The sequence below is a fragment of the Sus scrofa genome, chromosome 1, assembly GCF_054392235.1.
Source record: "Sus scrofa isolate SSC_HxYL_T2T_F1_AM1 chromosome 1, Sscrofa_HxYL_maternal_Yorkshire_Landrace_v2.0, whole genome shotgun sequence".
NCBI classification, from domain to species: domain Eukaryota; kingdom Metazoa; phylum Chordata; class Mammalia; order Artiodactyla; family Suidae; genus Sus; species Sus scrofa.
In genome coordinates, this window is record NC_139383.1 from 22,188,192 (window position 1) to 22,206,593 (window position 18,402).

An 18,402-nucleotide genomic window follows, 5' to 3' on the forward strand; every position below is an offset into this window, starting at 1 on the left:
TGCCACAACAGGAAATCCGAGTAGACCCATTTTTAAAGAAATGCTAAAAAAAGTTCTCAGGCATACAGGAAATGATATTAGAGAGAAATATGGTCATAAGGACTGAAGGAAGAACAACAGAAATGGTAAATATCTGGGTAAATATTACAGATGATTCTACTGTACTAGATTATGTAAATATTTGACTATTGATAGCAGCATTTATAATATTGTCTATGGAGTTCTCAAGTTCTGCAGCTGTACTTAAAATGACAACTATCACATAAAGTGGGGAGGGCAAAGTGATAAGGCTTGTATGTTTTTTGGGAGGGGGTTGTCTTTTGTGTTTTTAGGGGCGTACCCGAAGTACAGGGAGGTTCCCAGGCCAGGGGTCAAATTGGAGCTGTAGCTGCTGACCTATGCCACAGCCACAGCAACACAGGATCTCAGCCGCTTCTGTGACCAACGTGACATCTCACAGCAATGCTGGATCTTTAACCCACTGAGGGAGGACAGGGATCAAACCCACATCCTAGTCAGGTTTGTTAACCACTCAGCCACAGTGGGAACCCCAGACTTGCATGTTTTAATTAAGGCAGTAAACTGTTTACTCTAGATTGTGTAAAGTGAGGTGTGTATGTGATAATCAATAGAACAACAACTAAAATGATAATAGAAAGAGATATATCCAAATAGCCACCAGTTAAATTAAAATGAATACTAAAAAAAAAAAAAAAAAAAAATACTCAAATAATCCAGAAGAAGTAAGGAAATGGGGAATGAAGGAACAAAAAAGGGTAAGAAAAAGAAACATACCAAATGGCAGACCTAAATCCAACCATATCAATAATTAAATTAAATGCAAATTTTATGTACTAAAATACAGAGATTACCAAATTAAATTTTAAAATAAGACTCATATGCTGTCAACAAAAAATTCACTTTAATTTTTTAAAGGTTTATTTATTTATTTATATCTTTTTAGGGCTGTACCCACAGCATATGGAAGTTCCCAGGCTACGGGGTGAATCAGAGCTGTAGCTTCCAGTCACAGCCACAGCTGCAGCCATGCCAGACCTGAGCTGCGTCTGCGACCAACACCACAGCTCACAGCAGCACCAGATCCTTAAGCCATTGAGCAAGGCCAGGGATCATACCTGCTTCCTCATGGATACTAGTCGGGTTTGTTGCCACTGAGCCACAGTGGGAACTCCTAAAAAATCCACTTTAAATATATCAATATAGATAAGATAAAAGTAAAAGGATAAAAAATATACATTTCAAACATCAATCAAAAGAAAACTGGAGAAGTTATGTTAACATCAAGCAAAGTAGACTTTGAAACAAAGAAAATTATCAAGAGACAAGAAGAATATTTATAATCATAAAACAAAAAACTCATCAAGATATATAGCAGTCATAAATGCGTATGTACTTAACAATGTACATGCCCCCAGAATATGTGAATTAAAACTGATAAAATTGAAATGAGAACTGGACAAACCCACAATTTACATGGTGACTTCAATATTCCTCTCTCAGTTAATGAGACGCCAAACAGAAAATCAGCAAGTTATAAGAGATCTGACCAACATTATTTACCAAACTAATGTAACTGACATTTAAGAAACATTCCACCCAGCAATAGAAAAATTCATATTTTTTCCAAGTGTACATAAAATATTCAACGTGATATTCCAGGCCATTAAAAACAAACTTAACAAATTTAAAAGAATTGAAATCATGTAGAAAATGATCTCTGATCACAATGGAATTAAACTAGAAATAAATGACAGAAATATACCTGAGATTCAGCCAAAAATGTGTAAATTAAACACTACATGTTTAAACGGTAAAATAGAAAGACTCTAGTAGGGGCAAGGGACATATGGGAAATCTCTCTACATGTCCCTCAATTTTTCTGTGAACCTAAAACTGCTCAAAAAAATACAGTCTGAATAATTTTTTTTTAAATAGAAAGACTCAAAGAAAATTTTAAAATATTTTGACATGAATGACTATGAAAATAAAATAAAATGCATTAAAACTTGTGAGATGCAACTAAAGAAGTATTTTGTATTACATGCTTTTAAAAGGGAAGAAGGGATCAATTTTTTTTTGTTTTTGTTTTTTGGTTTTTTTGGTCTTTCTGCCTTTTCTAGGGCCGCTCCCGCAGCATATGGAGGGTCCCAGGCTAGGGGTCTAATTGGAGCTGTAGCCACTGGCCTACGCCAGAACCACAGCAATGCAGGATCTGAGCCACGTCTGCAAACTACACCACAGCTCGTGGCAACGCTGGATCCTTAACCCACTGAGCAAGGCCAGGGATCGAACTGGCAACCTCATGGTTCCTAGTCGGATTCGTTAACCGCTGCGCCATGACGGGAACTTCCTCCAAGAAGGGCTCAGTTTTAAAAAAAATGAATAATCTGTTTCCACATTAAGAAACTAATAAAAAATTTACAGTTACCAAAGAGAAGAGGTTGAGGGGAGAGGGATGGACTGGCAGTTTGGGATTAGTATATGTACAATGAAGCATATGGAATGATTGGCCAAAGAGGACCTGCTGTACAGCACAGAAAACTCTACCCAATATTCCGTGACAATCTATGTGGGGAAAGAATCTGAAAGGATGAATGTGTGTACGTATGTAACTGAATCACTTTATTGTACAGCAGAAATTATCACAAACTTGTAAATCAACTATACTTCAATAAAACTTTAAAAAAAGAAAAAAAAAGAGTAAATATCAGGCAATCACTCTTCCTCTCCCTGCATGAGGAATAACACTTAGAGGAATATTAGTAATTCATATATTCTGAGCCATGTGCAGTGCTGTTCTTTATTGAATAAAATAAGTACAAAACAGAAAAAAAAACCAATTATACTCAAAACAAACAGAAGGGAGAAAGAAATAAAGGTTAAAAACAGAAATTAATTAAATTAAAAGCAGAAAAATAATAGAAAAAAAATGAAACCAAAATCTGATTTTTGAAAAAATAAAATAAAATTGAAAAATTTTTAGCCAGACTGATCAAGAAAAAAAGAGATAAAACAAATTCCCAATGTCAGGAATGGAATTATAGTTATCACTGTAGATCCTAAAGACAATAAAAGAAATATAAGAAGAGAATGCTGAATTTAGAAGAAATGGATCAACTCCTTGAAAGATACAAAGTCTTATCACAATGAAAAAGAAAAAAATAACCTGAATAGTTATATAGCTCAATGAAAAGGAAAAAAATAACCTGAATAGTCAAAAAAGTCAACCAATTTGAGTTTTTAACATAGAAAACATTAGGCACAGTGGTTTTCATTTGTGAATTCTATCCCAAATTTCAGGAAGAAGTAAGACTAATTCTACTCAATCTCTTTCAGAACACTGAGGAAGAAAAAGGCTAGCATTATACTAATAATCAAGGTCAGCCAAAGGAAAAAAAAAACTATAGGCAAATATTCCTCATTAACAGAGAGGTAAAATCAACAAAATACTAGCAAATCAAATTCGGCAATATATAAAAAGGACAATATACCACAAACAAGTGCATTCACCCCAGAAATGTAAAAATGACATAATATTAAAAAATCAATGTAATTCACCATATTAACAAGAAAAAAATCCATATGAACATATTAATAAATGCAGTTAAACCATATGACAAAATTCAACATCCACTTATGATTTTTTTTAAAAAAAGCTTCTCAATAAACAATAGAAGGAGATGTACTCAAACAGATAATGGATACATGCAAAAAACTATATCTAATATTATACTTAATTGCTGTTTAACTATAAAGACTGTTTACTTACTTAAAGACTGTTTTCTCCTAAAACAGAAATGACAAGACTATTCACTCTCACCACTTATGTTCAATATCATATTAGAAGTCTAACCAATGCAATAAAGCATGAAAGAGAAAAAAAGATGCATAAAGATTACAAAGAAAGGAAATTATCTCTGTTAGCAGATGATATGAATTCTCTACATAAAAAAGATTTTGTTAAATCTACAAAGTAGATTTTGTTAAATCTACAACAAAACTTCTAGAATGAATAAGCAAGTTAGCAAAATCACAGGATGTGAAATCGATATGCAAAAAATTGAATGCATGTAGTATATAGTAACAATATATAGTAACAATGAACAACCAGAAAGTAAAATTAAAAAAAAAAAACACTATTTGTTTCACTGAAGAGGTTATACATAGCAAGACATGAAAAAATGTTCAAGATTATTAACCATTTGAGAAATACAAATTATAACCACAAGGAGAGCACTATATACCAATCAAAATGGCTAAAAATTTTAAATATTGACAATATCAAATAACTGGCAAGAATGAGGGGAAACTGGATCACTCACATATTGCTGATGGAAACGTAAAATGGTATAGCCATTCTCTGGTTCCGGGCAGTTTCTTTTAAAACTAAAATTACAACCACTATACAACACAGCAGCTGGCCTCCTGGATATGTATGCTAGAGAAATGAAAATTTATGTTCACATAAAAACCTGTATGTGAATGCTCATAGTAGCTTTATTCATAATAGCTCAAAAATGGAAACAATCCAGAAGTTCCCGTCATGGCGCAGTGGTTAACAAATCCGACTAGGAACCATGCGGTTTCAGGTTCGATCCCTGGCCTCACTCAGTGGGTTAAGAATCCCACGTGGCTGTGGTGTAGGCCAGCAGCAACAGCTCCGATTAGACCCCTAGCCTGGGAACTCCATGTGCCGCGGGAGCAGCCCTAGCAAAGGCAAAAAGACGAAAAAAAAAATGCGAACAATCCAGATGATCTTCAATGGATGAATGGTTAAACAAAGTGTGGTGCATCCATACCATGAAATACCATACAGTATAGAAAAGGACCCCTACAGACACCTATAACAACTTGGGTGAATCTCCAGGAACTTGTTCTGAATGAAAACAGAAAACTCCAGAAAGCCATGTAGGATTCCATTTGTATAATATTATTGAAATAACAAAACCACAGAAATAGAAAACAAATTAATGGTTGCCAAAGGTCAGGGATCAGGCAAAGAGAGAAGGCAGATGCGGCCATAAAAGTGCTACCCGTATCCTTGTGGTGATGGAACTGTTACGTATTTTAACTGCTTCAATGTCAATATCCTGGTTGCAATATTATCCTACAGTTATACAAGATGTTCCCATTGAGAGAAACCAAATAAAGCCCACACAGATCTTACAACTGACATGCCTCTACAGTAAGCGCAATTAAAATGTCAGTTAAATATAAAAACTTTAATAAAAGCTAATTTTTTAAAAGCACCATTTATAATAGCACTAATAAAAAGAAAACACCTGGGTATATCTAACAAAATATGCATAGAAGTTATGTGCTGAAAACTACAAAGCACTGATGAACTAAATGAAAGATCTAAATAAATGGAAAGCTATGTCCTGTTCATGAATTGGAAAAGTAAATATTGTTGAGATGTCAATTTCTCCCAAATTGTTCTAAAGATTCAATGAAATCCCACTCAAAAATCCCAGTAGTATTATTTTTGGATATTGACAAGAGCATTCTAAAATGTTAAGAGAGACAAAATAATTGGAACAGCCTAAACAAAGTTTGAAAAAAGAACAAAGCTGGAGGACTCACACTACCTGCTTTCAGGTCTTCATGACAAAACTGCAATAATCAATACAGTGTGGTACTTGTGAACAAACAGACACAGTGGGAGAGAGCAGAGTCCAGAAACAGACTACGATGCACTCAACTGATTTCTGACAGAAAGGCAAAGGCAATTCAATGGTAAGAGAACACAGTCTTTTCAAGAAATGGCGGTGGAACAAACTGTACATGGATATGCAAAAAAAAAGGGAAAAAAAAAGGGACTCAAGTCTACTTCATACCTTATATAAAACACTACTCAAAACGGATCATGGACCGAAATGTAAAACAATAAAATTAACAGAATTTATAAAAGGAAATAAAGGAGAAACTCTTTGTGAACTTGGGTTAGGTAAAAAGTTCTTAAATATTAAAAGCATATTCCATGAAATAAAATAGTAATTGTCATCAAAAGCATAAATCTTTGCTCTGCAAAAGATCCTACATACATTCCTCAACTTAGCACGGCGTCATATCCTGCCAAGTTCATGGTAAGGTGAAAATACTGCCTAAGTAAAAAATGCATTTAATACACCCAACCTGCCCAACTTCACAGTTTAGCCTCACCTACTTTCAACATGCTCAGAATATTTACATTAGTCTACAGTTGCACAAAATCATCTAACACAAAGCCTATTTTATAATAAAGTGTTGAATGTCTCCTGTAATTTATTTTCACTCAAGGTGAAAAACAGAATGGTTGTGGGTGTACAGAACGGCTGCAGGTATATTGTTTACCCTCCTGACCACAGGACTGATGAGCTATGGCTACTGCTGCCCAGCATCATGAGAAAGGATTGTATCATATATGGCTAACCCAGGAATAGATCAAAATTAAAAACTGAAGTACAGTGCCTACTGAATTTGTATCGCTTTCACACCATCAAAAAGTCAAAAAATCATTAAGGGAGTTCCCACTGTGGCACAGCGGAAATGAATCCGACTAGGAACCATGAATCCAACTAGGATCCTTAGCTCAGTGGGTTAAGGATCTAGCGTTGCTGTGAGCTATGGTGTAGGTCACAGATGTGGCTCAGATCTGGCATTGCTGTGGCTGTGGTGTAGGCCAGCAGCTACAGCTCTGATTAGACCCCTAGCCTGGGAACCTCTATATGCCACAGGTGCGGCTCTAAAAAAGACAAAAGACAAAAAAAAAAAAAAAAAAAAAATGAAGTCGCATTATGTTAAATCAGGGGTCATTTGTACTAATAAAATGTAAAGATCTCCCCAGCCAGGAAGAAAATGTTTGCAAATCACATATTTGACAAAGAACTTTTATTCAGCACACACAAAACTTCTCAAAGCTTAACAGTAAGAAAACAACCTTTTTTTTAAAAAATGGGCAAAAGATTTGAACAGACACTTCATATAGTGTGTGTAACATCATCAGTCATGAGAGAAATGCAAACTAAAACCATAATGAGATACCACCACGCAACTATTCCAACAGCTCAAGAAGAAGAAAAACTGACAATGCCACACACTGACAAGGACACGGAGCAACTGGAACTCTCACGCACTGCTGATGGCAAAGCAACACGGTACAAGCTGATCATATACTTGGCGTATAACCAAGTGATCCCACCCCTAGTAAAAATGAAAACTCATGTTCATATAAAGACTTGTTCACAAAGAATTATAGCCGCTTCTTTCATAATTGCCCCAAACTGGAAAAACTCAAATCCACTTCAATTTATGAGGGAATCAACAAAGCGGTGTATCAATCCCAGAAACTACTACTCAGCATTCAAATGGGACAAATTGTGAATGCACACAGAGACGTGAAGGAATCTGAAATGCATTATGCTAAATGAAAAGAGCCTGACTCAAAGGCTAGCTACTGCATGCTTTATAAATTGTCCTAGAAAAGGCCAAACTATGAGGATAAAAAACAAACTTGTGGTTGTTAAATACAGGGAATATTTCTAGTGACTATATTGGTGGCTATGTGATTCTATGCATCTGCCAAAATTTAGAACTGGACACCAAAAAGAGTGAATTGGGGTGAGTATTAATTTTAAAAATAAAGTTATTTTTATAAATAAAAAATTTATACAAACCATACATACATACTGAACTCTTGTTTTAAAGAAAAGTAGATATATGGCTCAAAAGGTAAACACCAAAATACTTACATTTGTATCTCTTTTACATATTTTAAAAGAATTTTTATAAAGAACGTTTTTCCCAAATCTGAATATATAAATGCACACACACACATATCTTCAGCCTGACTCCCCCTCTATGTGTGTTTCTGTGTGTTCATAAAGTTCTAAAATAAATAGCATCTTGAAGCACTAAAATGCTAAGGTGCACAGAAAATTAGAGACAAATAAGATGGAACATATTTGCTTCCCTATGGTTTCCTGTATTTTCCAGAATTCTATGTATTGCTTTTGAAATTAAATGTTTAAGTTACACAGTCTGACAGGTACAAATATAAGTCAGTAAGAAGGGGCTAAACCATTGTCTAACAGACTTTTTAGAATTCCACTGTCATGAACACAAGCCATTTGCTCTATTGCCACTTTGCAAATTCAAACAATTTCTCTGGTGATTCTTGACTAGCCTGTCCTGACCCAGCCTGCGGAAGCAGCATCCTATTGCTGGCTGCACTCCACCATGGGTCTGATCCAGGGGGCTCTGACGCCCAGAGAGCTCTGTGCTCACTGTCCACTAATAGGATTACCCTGCAGGTGAGAAAGGGGCCCTTTAACTGGCCAGCCACAGCCTGCTAGACACAAAAGCTATGTTGCCACGGAATCCTAAGCTGTAAGATTTTTCCAAGTGTGCCTGGAACATCTGGTTCAATATGGAAAACTGTACTATTGTTCACACTTCCCCAGAAACATATGACATTTCAGGGGAACACAGAGAAACAAATGAAAGCCCTCAAGAGCAGCTACCAATTTTGCTAAATGTTAATACCAGACACGGGGAATGGCAAGGATGGGAAAAGAAGTGACCTCAACTAGTGGTCAGATGACTCTCTGTGATTTCAATAACATTTGCAACTAAGAAAGGGAATGGGCGATTATATCATCAACTATTTCCCCAACTCTGACAAAACCAGGCCTGTATTTTATGTTTGATCCAAAAGAAACACTTTCAAAGGGGGGGGAAGAAGACTCTATGCAAAGAATTATACTCACCATTCTTCCCCCAGGTTAGGAAAAAGCATGATCTAATCGTTCAAGTTTATGTGCATTTCAGGGTCAAGTCTGATTGTACCGAAGGGGGAAAAAAAAAAAAAAACTGCAGTTTCACCCTCTTTGGATAACATCCAGAAAAAAAAAAAAAAAAAATACCACCTAATTTTTCCGGAGTACTCAGTGAACTACTGGCCTTCACATGGCACTCTGTGGTTTTTGACTGGCAAGGCTAAGTATCATAGTTACATAATAGTATACAGAATCTCTTCTCAAGATATTTTATTTCCTATTTAAAATTACGCCATGGACTGGAGTCAAGAATATTTTATTGTAAGTATATAAATAAATATAAGATAAACTGAAATGCATTATTTAGTATACTTACACAGTTTATTCTCCCTTTTTTTGACATTTTTAAAGGTCAAAAATTCTAAGTATGTCTAAAAGCAAAAAATGTATCCTCCAGGTATATTTGACCATTTCCTGTTCTTTGAACACCCCAACCTTTCAACATCTGAGCCCTTATTTATCCTGCTCCCTCTGTGGTTTTCTTAAATTCTTTTGCAAAATGGATTTAGATAACAGAAATAAGTACCTAGATTATATTACCTTAAACCTCTGCAAAAATGCCTTCACTCAGTCAAAACAGATGACCATGACTTTGGCTTTTGTAAAATCGTAATATAAAAAACATCAACTACAAGAATATTTCTACAGATATTCTGCTAGAAAACCACCAAAAGCATTATCTGCTATGCTACCCCCATGTCCTTTATATGACTAGTTGAGTGATAAATAACCTTGCAAAGTCAGTGACTGGAAAAGTTGTATTTTTCCTGATAAACTATTATGCCGCCTTTATTCCAACAGTAGGGATAATGCAATCAAAAAAGTATTCCTTTTCATCTGGTTTCCCTGAAGATTAGCTAAACTTGTTTCTCCATTGCAATAAAAAGCCTATCCTTGGTGCCAAAAAACATATTTTTCTCTTTTACTTTAAAATTGTCCTTTTTAACGTGTTTTTAACTACGTCACAGTAAAAGTGATATTATTAAACATATTTTGAAATATGTTTAAATATGTTTTAAATATAGTGCACAGAATTAAGATATGAAGGCTGCAGCTTACAAACGATTCCATGTTAGATTACAAGACCGAAAAAGCTTGGCTAGAGCAGCATTTATCAAATCAGAATGTGCCGCAGAATCATCGACTGATCTTACCAACAGATAGACTCTGATTCGGAAGGTGTGGGGTGGAGCTGGAGGTTCCACATTTCTACCAGGCTCCCAGATCAGGCTACTGCTGGTCCTCGGACCACACTTGGAGGAGGTAGGGCCTAACCAGTGTTGTGCCCATGCAAGAATGAAAAGTCAGTAGAGGAGAAAGAACGAACACACTGGGGCTCTAAGACATGATAACCCTCCAAACAGTAAATACCATAAACTACAGCAAATGGGATCATCAAATTTCTGTTTCAACCTCTAAAAATCAAAGCATATTAAATCCAATATCCATACTAATTTCACTTTTATATCAAATGTCCAGTTTACACTTTTCAAAGAAGTTGATTCTCATGCATGGGTTAGACATTCTACCACAGAGAGCTGAATAAAATTCCTGTTGATAATAGTTCCAAAAATCCCTATTATTTTGAACGTCTTAGGAGGAAATAGGACAAGAATACTCACTGAACACTTGGAAAGTTTCCATTTATTCAGATGTTTAGTAAACACCTATTGTATTCCAGCATTACTTTGAGGCCTCAACATCTAGTTTCTTTTTTCTTTGTATTTATCTATGCTGGTTTGATTCTGATTCTTTATTTCTTCTATTGGAGGGGGGCAATTATTATTATTTAGTTGGTGAGTAAGTGAATGAATCTGCATCATTTGAAGAACATTCATCAGCTGTGCAGTGCTCAAGAAAATATTTGAGGAGTTCCCATTGTGGCTCAGTGGTTAATGAACCTGACTAGTATCCATGAGGACATGGGTTCAATCCCTGGCCTCACTCAGCAGGTTAAGGATCCGGCATTGCTGTAAGCTGTGGTGTAGGTTGCAGGTGCAGCCTGAATCCTGAGTTGCTGTGGCTGTGGCGTAGGCCAGCAGCTACAGCTCCAATTCAACCCCTAGGCTGGAAACCTCCATTGCCCCTGTGTGGCCCTAAAAACAGACAAAAGACAAAAAAAAAAAAAAAAAAAAAAAAAAAAAAAAAAAAAAAAAAGGGAAAAAGAAAATATCTGAACATTATAGTAAGTTTAGTTAAAATTTTCTTTCTTTCCAGCTTATTTCCAATTAAGAATATTCCTCCTGGCATGGTAAGTTGCATAATGATAATTTCTAAAATATTTCACAGTAAAGAAAAGGCCTAATTTTTCCAATGTCTTTCAGTTTTTATAGACTCTCATCTTGCCCGCTGTCACATGTGCATCACCTCAGCATAGTTTCATGGATGCAGGAGGCAAAAACCTGTATTTTGATTAAAGTTAAAATTAACTAGCTATCTAACATAAAAGAACTGAGTCACTGCTTAAGTACAACATTTAAGGTTTTTTCCCAGGTCACAGCAAGAGCCAAGTGTACCAGTTTTCTATTGCTGCTATACCAAATTACCATAAATTGAGTGGCTTAAACACAGATTTATTATTTCATAGTTCTGGAGGTCAGAAGTCCAAAATGGGTCTCACTGGGCTAAAATCAAGGTGTCAGTAGAGCTATGTCCCTTCTGGAGGCTCCAGGGGAGAATTTATTTCCTGGCTCATTCTAGCTGGTAGACACCACCCAGATTCCTTGGCTCTTAGCCTCTTCCTCCATCTTCAAAGCCAGCATCTCTCTGCGACTTTCTTCCACGATCAATCTTCCTCCAACTGACTTCTGCCTCCCTCCACTTCTAAGAAACCTTGTGGTAGCATGGATAATCTGGACAAATCTTCTATCTGAAGGTCAGCTGATTAGCAACTTTAATTCCTTTGCCATGTAACCCAACATATTCAGAGGTACCAGAGCTTAGGATACAGACATTCTTTGGGGATCTATCATTCTGCTTATCACACAGAGACAGGGTTCCATGTACTAACTGGAATCTTCCCGAAGCACTTTCAGTTGTTGAATTGTAGGGAAAAAAAGCTCTTGGGAAATAACCATAACAATATAAGATTAAGGAGAGCAGTAACTTGCATTTTGCTTTTGAATCACGAGCTCTGAACCTATTGGGATGGCTCTCATACTCAGACAGACAGGGATACAGCTGCAACGGCCATTGCCACACAGTCATATTCTCCTGGATACATGTTGCCTGAGACTCCTGACTTTCATTCTGGTAAACTGATGCCGCAGATCATGGAATCAGATTGTCGGCACGAGTAAAGGTCCTGACTCGCTGGGATCCAAGCTCCGGAACAAGGCCCTTCTCGCCGAAATGGTGAGAAGCCAAACCCTCTCCCAAAATTGTGCTAATGAGCTCAGAATCATTAAAAATGTCCAAAGCACTGAGTAACAAAGTTTATTTATTTATTTTTTAAACACAAGAAAAATGAAAAGTTTAATGGCAAACTATAGTAGTCTACTCTTTTTGTGCCATTAGTAAGGATTGACAGGCTAGTTGTTTTAACAGCTGTACAATGCTTAAGCTCTAAAGACCCTAAATCTCTAATAATAAAAAGAATAACACTTTGCATGAGTGTTTTTTTAATATATTCTAGGCATACTTTCTCACAAGAACCCTTGACTAAAGATTATATTTCAATCAGAAGCCACAGATAGTAAAAAGTCTGAAGGATTGGCTGAAGGGCCTATACAGACCGAATTTAAATACGAAACACCATAAAAGTTTCAAATTTAAATTTATGGCCTGAATTCTAATAAACAAAAGTATATTTGTGGTGATTATCACTATTTCAAATAGGCAAGTCCAACTTTCACATGTTAAAATATAAACTGTACGACCGTTTAAGTAGTCAGATTGGCTCCACTACAGTTTCATGTCACACAAGAAACTTGTTTTTTGTAACACCCAGTAAGCAATGTCAGTGTGAGAACTAGTCATCTCTCTCTCTCGGGGGTTAACCCATACCCTCAATTTCTACCCCTCTCACCTGGTGATCCCCCTGCATTCCCAAAACTACATCTAATGTAAATGGGCTTCTGAGAACTGTTCGTAGTTCCCATGGCTCTAGTGGGGTCTCCATCAGCACTATTCCTTAGCAGGTTGCAGGTTCAGTTCCTGGCTTCCTCAGTGGGTTAAGGATCTGGCGTTGCCATGAGCTGTGGTGTAGGTCGCAGACTCAGCTCGAATCCCGAGTTGCTGTGGCTCTGGCATAGGCCGGCGGCTACAGCTCTGATTAGACCCCTAGCCTGGGAACCTCCATATGCCTCGGGAGCGGCCCTAGAAAAGGCAAAAGAGACAAAAAAAAAAAAAAAAGAATTCTGAAAATCTATGCACATATTTTCAAATAACATCTAAATATTTTACTTGTGAGTTTAGACAGTTGAAAGGGGGAAATGATTTCTTTCTAAGGCTCTGATACATATTTATCAGAACCTCAGGGCTGCAGGTTTCACTCAGTCTATGGAAAATGTCTGCTACATGAGCCAGTCCTCATTGACCAGCCAATCAACCCAAGAAGACTCTCTGTCAGGATAAGTCTGACTTCATTTTTCAATCAAATATGAAGACAGTTCTAGTGACCTATCTTCTGAAGGCAAAGAGGAACAGATAAATATAGCACAGGGCCTTGTCATGTGCTTTTCCTTTGGATGAATGGAGCAGAAATAAAGGAGAACTGGCAGGCATGACCTGTGTTCAGAAGCAGATCAGTTTCAAGAAAGAGCTGGAAATTGAGGAACTGAAAATTGAAACCCCTGAAACAGTCTATGCCCTGGGCAGTCTTTGTATCCAGTTTGGAGAGTGCTGGGAAAAATGACTTAAATTCCCTCTGAAAGTATCTAACGTGAGACCAATTTTTTTTTTTTTTTTTGGCTTTTTGCCTTTTTGCCTTTTCTAGGGCTGCTCCCGAGGCATACGGAGGTTCCCAGGCTAGGGGTCCAATCGGAGCTGTAGCCGATGGCCTACGCCAGAGCCACAGCAAGGCGGGATCCGAGCCACGTCTGCGACCTACACCACAGCTCACAGCAACGCCAGATCCTCGACCCACTGAGCAAGGCCAGGGATCGAATCCCCAACCTCATGGTTCCTAGTCGGATTCGTTAACCACTGCGCCACAACGGGAACTCCGAGACCAATTTAAAATGGTATATCTACACAAAGACCCTCTGATTGCATGCTTTGAGGGATCCTAAGCCTTTGGAAATATCTCAAAACAGGTATCAAGTTCTCTTCATCAAAATGGAGGGTCAACAATTAAGAGATTACAATCATGCTCAGGTGGCCAACCTCCTGTATAATCTTGGCTAGGCAGTACTGGCAATCCAGGAATGGGTTCTACATTTTGTCTAGTCCTTAGAACTCCTTGCTTCTGTTTTCTCTGTCCATGCTTGATCATCTTTTAGTGTATGTTTGAGCCAGTCTTAGTCACCTTTCACCTTCAAGTTCCCTGGCTCCGCCCCATGTCCCTATTGGGTCTTATGCTCATGTTCTGATTCTCTGGCCCTTTTAGTGCCAGAAGTGGATTAAAAAAAAAAAAAAAAAAAACTAAACAACTGCAACTGCCAAGGTTGTCATGTTGTGCCAATAGAGGAGCTGCTTATGCAAACTACTGCGAACTTTTATATGGGAAGATATGGAAAAGTGTAGAGTCACAGTGCAAATGCATTTTGAAACTCTCTATGGTCTAATGTTTAGGGGGGGAGGTTGAAAGTAAACTACTGACAAGGGGCAAAAAACAGATGCAAAGAAGACAACTTTATTAGGCACTTGCTCTTCTTTATGAGCTTTCTCTTCTTTATGAGGAGGACTTTGGTCCTTTCAGAGGAAGCGCCAAAACAATACCCAGTTTCCTTCAGCTGCTGCAACTTGATCCCACGGTGGGTGCTCTGAAAAGCACGTTGGGGGCCAATGCGGGCCACTCATGATCAAGGTCGTCGGATCCATTTGCTAAGTTGAGAATCTTCCCCCATCACCTCTTAGAAGCAAGTGTGTTTCTCCCTCCAAATAGCCTACCACCTGGCTGCACCCCACCTCCACTCGTGCCCAGCTACCAGGTGAGGTTAGGTGCTTCAGAAGGTGTTGCTGCGGGGGCACCCAGGCCTTCAGACCCGGTCACTGGGCAAGAGACGAGGACGGGGGTGGATGCTGCAGGCGCGCGCAGGTGCTCGCACACCCACCAACACACAGAGGCTCGGAGTGCAGGAGGAACAGGGGTAGGCGGGGGATGGCCTTACCAGATCAATGAACGTCAGGAATTTCCAGCTCCCTCCGTAGGTCTGATGCGAGGGCATTTCGATGGCCTTGTAGTTGCACAGAATAGAGCAGTAGGACAGCAGGATGGCCACCCGCAGCACCTGGCAGGGGACAAGCGCCATGTTCGCGCAAGGCCTGGGCGCGCCCGGCGGCGGGGAGGGCGGGCGGCCGGGCGTGAGGCGCAGGGGGCGGGCGGGGGCCGTGGGAAACCCTGCGGCGGGCGAGTGGGCGGGGCGGGGCGCTTCCCGCGGGACCGGCGTGGGCGTGAGCGATCGGGCCCGTCCACCTCGCGGGCGGGGCTGGGCGGCGTGTGCGGCCCCGGTGGCGACCGGGTGGGCGGCGTGGCGTCAGCTCTTTCGTCATCTCCGTCATTCTGCTCCAGCGTTTGCCCGGCGCAGAGACCCGGCCGGGGACGCCCGCTCGGCGTCCCTAGAGCAGGTGGGCGGCCTCCGAGGGCGACCCGAACCCCGGGAGCGCGCGCCGAATGCGCGGGTCGCCGCCTGTGGCATCAGCCGGGCTGAGCGGGCGCGGGGGACAGGAAGCCCGCGAGGAAGGAGGGACCCCGGGGACTCGCCGACTGAGTGGCACCGATGGGAGCGTTCACGAGGGGTCTGAACCCGCCGCGCCTTGGTAGCCCTCGAGTGACTTGTTTTATTTTGAGCCCAATTGGAATTTTGGTGTTCGACTACTGTTAATCTATAAAATTCCCTTACCAATTCCATTTGATAGACCGCCCTGCCCTTTTCCACCGGAGATTTACAAACATCCTATGAGTATATAACAACGCAGATTATGGACTTTGGTCATGAGGCTTATAAATAAAACCCTGTTTAGAAGGAGTGTCAAATCTGTTATTTAACAGTTTCTGCTAAGAGATTTCGTTCAGTTTGAGAGCAGATTGTCCTGAGTCTGGATGTAAAACCTGTGTGTGTAATTTAATACTAATCATTTGAGGTTTTAAACTGTTTTTGCCCTTTTACTTATTTTTTTCCTACACTACACTACCAGGGCTTAATAGGAAGAAAATAAATATAAACTGGATTCCCTCCACCTCCCAGTAAGTGTGGTCACATTGAAGTCGCTTCAGTCCGTGGGCAGCTTTTTTTTTTTTTTTTTTTTTTTTTTTTAATCATGATCACATTTCAGCTAACCAGATGCAGGGTCACATTATGAAAAGACAACATAGGTATTTCCTGTGGATCCGTTTAAAACAGGTGTCCTCTGCAAATAGTATGTGAGTCAGAGAATGTGGCATGAGGGGGCAGGGAAAGCAGGGTGTTAGAGGTAAAGTAGCAACTCCTGAATGTCTTGCTGCATTTTTCCAACCAAAGTCTTAAAGAAACCCAGTAGGTATTTTCTAATTGGCCTTAGAATTATGCTAATAGAAATTAATGTCCCTCAAATCAAGATAATTCCAAGAAGATTCTACTAACGTAGAACTATTTATTATTGAAAATTTCTAGTTTTATCTTTATGTAAAAGTTGAGTGCATTTTTAAAAAATTGTGTATTCATGCTACATGTTCATAAAGTTGCAAAATTAAGTAGCAGATCTACTAAAGAGCTGTCTTTCTTACTGGGTCCTTAATAAAGTTTTGAGTTCATGTGATATCCTTAAAATTTTTATATCTTCCTATCTTACAATTTAGAAAATCATTAATGACTCCAATCATTTAAAAAATAATAATACTTGTATAAAGCCATTTAAAATTTATTCCGTAGTAAACTTCTTTTTAAGTAACTATGGAAATTGAACTAGTGTTTTGAACCTATTCTAATGGGTTTTCTTTTGTTATTTTGTGACTTGCTAACCAAAATAAGATAATGAGTTGTGTGGGCCTTTCAAAAAAAATGAAACATTTGTATAAACCTTGACTCAAAAGATTTTATAAGAATGTCAGTCCACAATTTTTGGAATGTCTTGAAAATTATTTATGAACGCACCCAGGTTGCTCATTCTGCTTATTTTTTTTTATTTTTTTATTTTTTTGTCTTTGTTTTGCCTTTTCTAGGGCTGCACCCAGGGCATGTGGAGGTTCCCAGGCTAGGAGTCTAATCGGAGCTGTAGCTGCCGGCCTACACTAGAGGCACAGCAACACCAGATCCGAGCTGCGTCTGTGACCTACACCACAGCTCACAGCAACACTGGATCCTTAACCCACAGAGCAAGGCCAGGGATCGAACCCACAACCTCATGGCTCCTAGTTGGATTTGTTAACCACTGAGCCACGATGGGAACTCCTCATTTTGCTTTTTAGACCATATTTAGTTTCGCATGTCTTTGAGGAAAAAAAAAATCTGCCCACAGATTGTGTTTTTAAAAACAGTGTAAATATTGCTAAGCAGTATTGCTCTTAAAACTTTACTCCGTGGAAGCGTACCCTTTTTTATGAACTATAATGCATTAATCACTGATAAGTTTTACATTATTCCATATTTGAGTCAGAGAATAGTTTTTCATTATACACTGTACATATATATATACTGCCTGCCACTTTTTTAGCTTTTTTATTCTAATGAGTGGGGATAGAGGAGAATAGCCTTATCCAATTGTGTTTCATGAAAACACATTTCCCAAGGGACAATTTCAAGACCCTGTTTTAGCTTGCAGCTACATTACAACAACATGATATTAGCGTTTCTTTGATTATTGTTAATAGCTCTTAGTCTATATGTGGGCTGAAGATATTCTTCCTTAAGTACGTCTAAAATCTTCCTTAAGTACTACTGAAAACAGACTCTTCAGGGTTTTTTTTTTTTTTTTTTTTTTTTTTTTGAGAGAGAGTGTTTGACATAAACTGATGATAATCCCTACTAATTTTGTAAATGACAGGGCCCCTCTGTCTCCCCTACATTGTATTCCAAGAAGCCAACTTCATATAGCCATGACAATTTGCTTAAAAATTCACGAGGAAGAATTGTTTTTGCATATCCTTATAATAGTCAATGTTTATGCACTTTTTCTGATTCTGTACTTACATTAGAGAAACATTTCCTAACAGTATCAATGTATGTGAACAAATCATTTTTCCCCCTTCACATGTGTCTGCACCACAAGGACTGAAGGTGGAACGGGCCCCTGAAGAGGCCTGAGCGTGGGAAGAGTCCTCTCAGAGTGTAGGAAAAATAACTTTAGATTGCTTATTTTTCTTCATTATAAAAGCAGCGTGTTTGTGATATTAAAACAGGAAATTAAAAAAAAATCACACTCACTCTCACCACCCACAAAAAACACTGTAAAGATTTTAGCACATACCTTCAGGTTTTTTAGGATC

General features: G+C 38.6%; 1 protein-coding gene across 7 annotated transcripts in view; it reads right to left on the reverse strand.

Moving 5' to 3' along the window:
- The window catches only part of AIG1 (androgen induced 1), a 252,199-nt gene extending 236,757 nt beyond the window's left edge, over positions 1–15,442 (reverse strand). For all 7 annotated transcript variants that reach the window (XR_014845304.1, XM_021072473.2, XM_021072467.2 and 4 more), the window contains exon 1: positions 15,110–15,442. Coding sequence is in view for 6 of the 7 variants with exons in the window: in XM_021072473.2 (XP_020928132.1) it covers positions 15,110–15,250 (141 nt within the window). In the remaining variant the exon portion in view is untranslated. The remainder of the gene's footprint in view (positions 1–15,109) is intronic.
- Between the last annotated feature and the right edge of the window lie 2,960 nt (positions 15,443–18,402).